The 8,216-nt window shown below is 35.2% G+C and overlaps 1 protein-coding gene across 1 annotated transcript; it reads left to right on the top strand.

Annotated features, from left to right (window-relative positions):
* The first annotated feature begins 2,444 nt into the window (after positions 1-2,444).
* Positions 2,445-7,963, top strand: LOC141611859 (glutamine synthetase cytosolic isozyme). The gene is made up of 11 exons (XM_074430508.1): positions 2,445-2,683; positions 3,192-3,231; positions 3,495-3,598; positions 4,325-4,373; positions 4,465-4,571; positions 4,659-4,746; positions 5,042-5,170; positions 5,264-5,338; positions 5,434-5,525; positions 5,709-5,868; positions 7,501-7,963. Exons 1-11 carry the CDS (start codon positions 2,610-2,612, stop codon positions 7,651-7,653), a joined length of 1,071 nt encoding a protein of 356 aa, XP_074286609.1. The 5' UTR covers positions 2,445-2,609; the 3' UTR covers positions 7,654-7,963.
* Positions 7,964-8,216: the final 253 nt, after the last annotated feature.

Raw genomic sequence — 8,216 nt, 5'->3', positions numbered from 1 at the left:
TTAGTTCAGCTCCTATAAGTTCGGTTCAGTTCCTATAAGTTAAGTTAAGTTAAGTTCAGCTCCTATAAATTCAGTTCAGCAAATAGAAGTCCAAAAGAACATGGCCTAAGGCTCTGTTCTTTTCGGCTGAAACGAGCTGAACTAAATTAAATGGAGTTGAGCTGAATTGAACTAAATTGAATGAAACTGAGCTAAAATGAATAAAGGTGAAGTAAGAATTAATTTTCTAAAAATATGAGTTAAATAAAACTGACTAAGGCCTCGTTTGGTTCATACGGGAATAGAACTCCCGTGTTAATTTGCAATTCACTAGAATCCAACTCCAATATTCAATTCCCATGAAATGATATAAACATGTTTGGTTGCCTTGGAGGAGTTTTTTTTCCCATGAATTAATCTCCCGTGTAGTGTTTGGTTGAACCGTGTCAATTCACGTGATTTTAATTTCTAATTACCAATATACCCTTCCGCAATATTACTAACACTTAATTTGTAGGGGTAAATGAGTAATTTTGAAAGAAATAAGATGGGGAAGTTTCCAATTACCTAGGGAGGGGTTGGTAATCAAACTCCTACATCATGTAGGAGTTGAAAACTCCCTTGGAATTGTAAATTCCCCCATTTTTCAATTTGAGGGGTAACCAAACAAGTTACCAAAAACACAATTCATAGGAATTTAGAATTCCCATGAATTAAGAGGATAACCAAACAAGCAGTAAAACTAAACTGAACAGAATAAAAAATTAAGTTAAGCTGAACTTAAATAAGCTAAACCTTACCGCCTAAAACCAGGCAAAATGTCGTGATATAACTGAGAGGGTTGCTGGTTCAATATTTCAATTGTGAGTGAGTGGACTTACATCATTTAACGTCATAACGCCATGTACATCTTGTCTTTATTTTCTTTTCCTTATAATAATGTTGTTATATACTTATATGTACGTTATAAAAAAATTGTTAATATGTAGACCTTGACTTTTCCCAACACATTTATTGGTTGTAGTAGGTAGCAACTTGCAAGTAGTGACTTGTACTTGTGTATATGGTGACGGGTCAAATATTATCGATAGCTAAAGACAAATACTTTATAATTCCTCAGATTTGTCTTATCCACATAAGTAGGAGATATTTAATCTGTTATAGACCAGTAACGGATATATCCGTCACAAGGAAGACTTATTGTTGTGATTTATGAGTGATATTACGGCAAAACTTATTTTTTTATAGGTCCCATTCATTTTACAAGTAGTTAATTGTTACTTATTTCCGTTTATTACTCAATTATTTTTTATTTCTGATAAATTGTACATAAGTGGACAAATGTACTTATATACATGTGAGGAGGGCAATTGGACATGTGAAGAGAGCAAACGGATATGTGAAAGAACTACTAAAGTCTCATTTGGTTGTCCCTTCTAAATCATGCGAGTTGTAAAATCCAATGAATTAGAAATTTAGAACTTGTTTGGTTGCTCATTTTTTATCATGATGTAGGAATTCTATTTTTCAAGGAGTTTCAAAGTCTTCCATAATGGAGGAGTTGGATTACCTAGCCACCTAGGTAATTGCAAACTCATGTGTAAAGTGTAATTGAACTCCTACATCAGCAACCAAACGGATTTAGCTAATTCACGTGATTCGATATTCCGGTGGAATTGTATTCCAATGGGCAACCAAACGAGCCATAAGTCTTACCATTATTTTACACTCCTTTCTTTGATTTTCTTGTTCTTTTTACAAATGAATAGACAATAAATGACAGGGTGGAGGGAGTATAAAAATATGTTTATTTGTTTCTTGAATATTATTTATGTCTTTGTAATAATACAACGAAATTTGCTAATAAAATATCTATTTACTTAAAAATACGATAACGATAATTTTGGGTAACAGTTTTATTATGCCTTAACTTTTCAATTTTCATTATTGTATAACACATGCTTTTTAAATGGTGGTGTAAAAGAAATCTAAGCAACATTATGCTTATCATAATGCATTTGCCCATTCGATTGTACTATTTTTTTTTCAATATTATTTTTTAAATGTAAGGTTCGATCAACCTAATTCTTCTAGTTATTTAGTTAATTTTTTTTTTCTTTTTTAACGAAATACAAACTCGAGCATATCTTAAAATAAAAGAGAAAAAGTATCACAAAACGAAAAATAACTTGGGTGGGGAGTGGGGATCCTCTGTCCCATTTGGTGTCCCAATGCATGTACCAATCCAATCATCTTCTAACACATCAACAAATTAATATAATTATTGCAATATTTTATTTTTGCAAATGTGATGTGATGTCGAAAAGGTGAGTGGGTGATCTGATGATGGGGACACAAAAAGTTTTATTGAGGATCCTTACTCTTGGGTGGGAGGTAATTAGAGTTTTATCACAAAATCCATTTCCGAATACTCCTATAATTAGAGAATCTTTTATTCAAAATAAAAATAAAAATAAAAGAATCTGTGTTTTGCCATCTCTCTACTATCCCCCCTATAAAAGCAGGTGAGTTTCACCTTATTTCGGTCACGTCTCCCTTCTAACTTAGAGTTCTCAACACCCTTCAAAAAAATCTGTTGATTGCCTCCTCAAGCTAAAGAAAAAAGGATCATGGCTCTTCTCACAGATCTTATTAACCTTGACCTCTCCGATTCTACCGAGAAGATCATTGCTGAGTATATATGGTATATCGCAAAACCCCCTATTAACTCTGTTTTTTTTTCTTTACTTAACTGCTATATCGTTGACTTTGTTACTTGCATCAACTTTTTTTCTTCCTTTTTTCCTTTTTGTTTCTTCCTCGGTTAGATCTCTGTCATCCGGTTCTATACGAGATGATGACAGAGTTTTGAAATACCGAGAAATGAAATGACTTTACCGGCTAAGTTAGCTAACTTAAACTCGGTAAATTTGCTAACTAGTGATGATGTCTATATTACTTGGTACTTCCCCGTTCTCATCATTTGTTTACCTTTTATATTATGTGGGAGAGGTATTCTAATCAAAGGGTTAAAGGGAAGTACTAATCACAAGTTTGTATAGTGTTTCTGTTTGAACTACTCCCTCCGTCCCGGTTATTTATTTACCTTGAGAAGATTCTTATATAAATATAGTCCAAGTTTAGTAAGTCTGTATGTGTTTCTGTTGAATCTTTGTTGATATATATGATCAATATTGATGTATCTATAACAGGATTGGTGGATCTGGTATGGACATGAGAAGCAAAGCCAGGGTAAGAAATTTAATCAATTGATTTTGGATCTACCAATACAAATCATTTTCCTCTTGGAAATTCACAAATTAATAACACCGCCACCAGACAGTCTTTTCCGTGTTTTTTTTGTTGTTAAATAAGCCACTTTTTAGTTCACTATTTATCAAAAAGTGATCACCATCTCCTGCCGGTGGCACATGAGAATTTGCGATAATCTTTATATTAATGTAAATAAAATACTATAAAAGATCTAATGTGTTGATGGTTGGTTCTTTGTTTAGACGCTAAATGGCCCGATCACTGACCCGAAACAGCTACCAAAGTGGAATTATGATGGTTCCAGCACTGGTCAAGCTCCTGGTGAAGACAGTGAAGTGATTCTATAGTATGTTTTATTTTCTTATAATCTTATTTCTATCTTTTTCACTGTATGTGATCAATTTGTTACAATTATTTTGGATCTAATTAATGGAACTGAAACCAAACTTGCTTTTTAACTTGTGCTATATGGAGCTGTAAATCTCATTCTTCTCTTGATTTTTTGTGTGTTATTTTCGGTCGAGTTAATACTGGATAAGATATATTGTCAAAATCGTCCAAAAATGAATCGATTATGGTTTCCGTAATTTGGAAGGATTGTTTGTTTCCTACTATGAGTGAGACCTACCTGAAACAACTTCACATGTGGTCTGTATTTTTCATTTGCTCTCATCAATGATAGATTTAGGTCTCATATACAAGACTTTCTCAGACAATATAGTAAAGACAAGGAGATTTGAAAGAGAACTTTGTGTTTTCTTGTGACAATTTTCCTCCAGTAAATCCGTAAACCAATTAAATTAAATAATGAATTAGATGATGAAATTTGTCTTTGCCACTCGATGATTCAAACTTCAAAGAGGTTTTTACTTATAAGCTTATCACATGAAGTAAAGACAAGGAGATTTGAAAGAGAACTTTGTGTTTTCTTGTGTTAACTTTCCCATGGTAAACCAATTAAATAATGTATAAGATGATGAATTTTTTGTCGTTGCCACTTGAAGATTCAAAGCGATACACGTTTGAGCATGAATATTAATTTGTCTCCAAATTTATTTCTGACTTTGAACAGCCCTCAAGCTATCTTCAAAGATCCATTCAGGAAGGGCAACAACATACTTGTAAGTGTTGCTTGATTTGCTGGAGCAGAGATTCTGATTAATTCTCTGAATAATCATATTTCTTATCACTTTTGGGCTCAAAATTGTGCAGGTTATGTGCGATGCCTATACTCCACAAGGAGAGCCTATCCCTACAAATAAGAGACATGCCGCTGAGAAAATTTTCAGTCATCCTGATGTTACCGCTGAGATTCCATGGTAAACTTGTAAATCCTGTAATGCTTAAGATTAAATGTATACCACTTTGCATGTTTTTGTTTTAAAACAATGCTGCTGAATAAACAGGTATGGTATTGAGCAAGAATACACCTTGCTGCAGAAGGAGACCAAGTGGCCCTATGGTTGGCCTGTTGGAGCCTTTCCCGGTCCTCAGGTTATTAGATCGCTTTATTCTTTAGCTTTTGATTCTTAACATATGTTGGCGCTAGACTGGTCTATGGTATTAGATACTCGTATTCGTATATGTTTTGATCAGTCATTTTGGGATAATCTGAGCCACTGCTTCATAAATGTGGCCGTCAATCGGTGTTCACTTTGACGGATATCGTTGAAAGAACGGATCTTAGTTGGTGCAACTAAAATGTCTCTAAGATATATTAGGAAGTAAGGACTTAAAAGGGTTAGTGAAATCGTAGAAGTTTTTTCCTCATCAATACTCATGAACACAGGGCCCTTACTATTGTGGCATTGGTGCTGACAAAGCTTTTGGAAGAGATATTGTTGATGCACACTACAAGGCGTGTCTCTATGCCGGAATTAACATAAGTGGAATAAATGGGGAAGTGATGCCTGGACAGGTAGATTGAAGATTTAATCTGCAGAATTTTGTATTGCTTTTACTGTGCTTGTTTTGGCGCTTATAATTTTTTTTTACTTCGTTTTTTTTTCAGTGGGAATTTCAAGTTGGTCCATCTGTCGGAATTTCTGCTGGAGACGAGTTGTGGGTGGCTCGTTACATATTGGAGGTACTAAAATCACAGCCTTATTTCAAAACTTTACCCAATGAGCATTAACTTTCTTAGGCTTGTACTAAAATTGTATGTATGTAATTGTTTCTCAGAGGATAACTGAGATCGCTGGAGTCGTCGTAACCTTTGATCCCAAACCAATTCCAGGTGACTGGAATGGCGCTGGCGCTCACACTAACTACAGGTTCACACTTCTTGTCATTGCATCAACCTAGTTTTCTATAACAAACACTTCTAAGCCATTTAATCTAACCAAAATCTAACCAATTTGAACATTAGCTGGTTGTTATTTGATACTTGGTAATAATTTTATACGCTTTTTTCATGAGGCTTAATTGTAGCTGAAAGAACATTTTGATAATTGTAGCACTAAAACCATGAGGGAAGAGGGAGGCTATGAAGTGATTAAGAAGGCGATTGAAAAGCTCGGATTGAGGCACAAAGAACATATTGCTGCTTATGGTGAAGGAAATGAGCGCCGTCTCACTGGAAGACACGAAACTGCTAACATTGACACTTTCCTATGGGTAAGTACCGGTCACTTTCTTTCCTTTTTTTTTTTTTCAGTCGGTGTTGGGTGTTACTATCCTGTGGATTTGGAAGATAACTTTATCGTTTACCTATGATAGTGTATTAAGGTAAAGAGATACCGGGATGAAGGTAGTATATATAAACATATTGTATTTTCCATTATAGCAAACCCGGAAAACTCCTCCACAAAACAATTTCATTAGATTAAACTTGGTATTTTGTCAAGTTTTAGCTGACAAGGGCTGAAAACTTAAATTATGGGCAATTTGAAGGCAAGACTTCTCCCCTCTTGCGTTCCTTTATTGCCTACTCAATTTATGTCGTCATGTGGAGTTTTGTTTTGCCTACTTGCAAACTTTAAATGAATAAGGACCGCACGAACTACTTTTTATGTATTCCCTACCCTCTATTCCGGTTAATAGTTTATATTTTCGTTTTTTTTGGGTGTTTTAGTTATAATTTACTCCTTTTTTTTCTAGTAAATAAAACAACCCATCTTTACATTTCCTCTCCATTTCATGTTGCTTTTGATTTTTTTTAATAATTGTAACCTCATCACTTTCTCCTATCTTAATAATCGTCGATAAAACAATTTGTAAATTACTCCCTTTTATCCACTCAAAAGATAACATGGACCTATTTTTTGTGAGAGGAAAATTGGGTCCATGTTACCTTTGGAGTGGATGAGAGTGAGTATTATATTGGGACGGGGTGAGAGTATCTACCTCCGGATTTTCCTATGTAACGGTGGGTTTTCAGATGTTTCCTTTTAAGTATTCTACTCTCACGTCACGACGACAACTTGATACCTCATTATTGCTGCCGTACACTGAGTATATTTATTATGCAACTTGCAAGCTGTCATTGTTAGCAATTTAGTACGGAGCACCTCAGTTTTACAACTCTATGGGCCAATTGTATTCTGCCACGTGTGTTTTTGAGAGTACCACTTAAACACCATCACCTTTTCGAAGCATATTTTGTCACACAAAAAAAGATGGAAAAAAAACCAACAGCATCTTTTATCCTGACATAGAGTTTTAGTCATGTGCATTATATTCCCTTTTTTTTTAATTATATTCCTTGTAGAAGCGTCGAATGTGCTGGGTGTGTTAGACCATCCCCAAGCCGTGGTCACGCTAATTAGGTCACGACCTGATTTTACTCTTAATTCCACCTTATTAACCTTGACCTATTTTCACCCTCCCAAGCAGAAGGTCGCGACCTAGGACATCAACCCAATCATTTTCCACTTCACAACATTCCCAATCATACCCACTATCATATTATATACTTTTTTTTTATTGTTCCACCAATCAAATTTGGACACATAGGAGGTCACATAAGTGGTCAATTTGTGACCAAAGTGAACAAGTTTGGTCACAAATTGACCTTTGGTCACAAATTAACATCTTTGGTCACCAATTAAGTACCTTAATTACCCCATTAACCATGACCAAGCAAGGTCATGATCAAGCAATTGACCTTGCTTGGGGATGGTCTTAGGAGTCGAAGGACTTAAAAAACCGAGTTAGGCCAACTTTTGACGCGTGCGTCTGTTTTGTTTTACTGAATATATATGGTAATGGTAATTAAATAATTTGTGTTGGTCGTTTTGTCTCCCGTAGGGTGTTGCCAACCGTGGTGCGTCAATTCGTGTTGGCCGAGACACGGAGAAGGAAGGGAAAGGGTACTTTGAGGACAGAAGGCCGGCTTCTAACATGGACCCGTACATCGTTACTTCCATGATTGCTGAGACCACTCTTCTTTGGAAGGCATAGAAGAGAGTATCAAAATCTACCCAAAAGATATTATTCAGTTTGTCATCTACCTTGACGACACTAGGGAAAAAAGTTGGTCTGCGTGATCTATTTGTACACTTTGAACTAACGCAATATCTGCTTTAGTCAATTTCAGTTTGCATTCTATCAAATGGCATGGGTGTATCCATTGCATTGTTTGTGTTTCTATTACACGAATGGTCTAATAACAGCAGCTACCTATATTTTACTGTCCTTTATGACATTTCTATTGTTAATTATGTTCCCGAATGACATTTCTATTGCATTGTTGGGACTTTCTTTTTTATAACTTCTATTCTAAATATTTTGATTGATCTAAGCAGTTGTAATGGATGCCACGGCCTTTTGTAGTCTGACACGTATTAGATTCCGTAAACAATCATGGCTGCGTATTATATTGGCTTTTCGCCCTTGTGTTAATGCGCTGGAATCTGACTGTTTCCCAACTCCCAAATTGCGCATTATTAGACAAATCATTAACCAAGTAGTCTAAGAGCATGTACTATAGAGAGGAGAGTTTCATCCTCTTATTTCTTATCTCT

Source organism: Silene latifolia, chromosome 11 (genome assembly GCF_048544455.1).
Source record: "Silene latifolia isolate original U9 population chromosome 11, ASM4854445v1, whole genome shotgun sequence".
Lineage (NCBI taxonomy): Eukaryota > Viridiplantae > Streptophyta > Magnoliopsida > Caryophyllales > Caryophyllaceae > Silene > Silene latifolia.
This window is presented reverse-complemented; position numbering and strand designations above follow the sequence as displayed.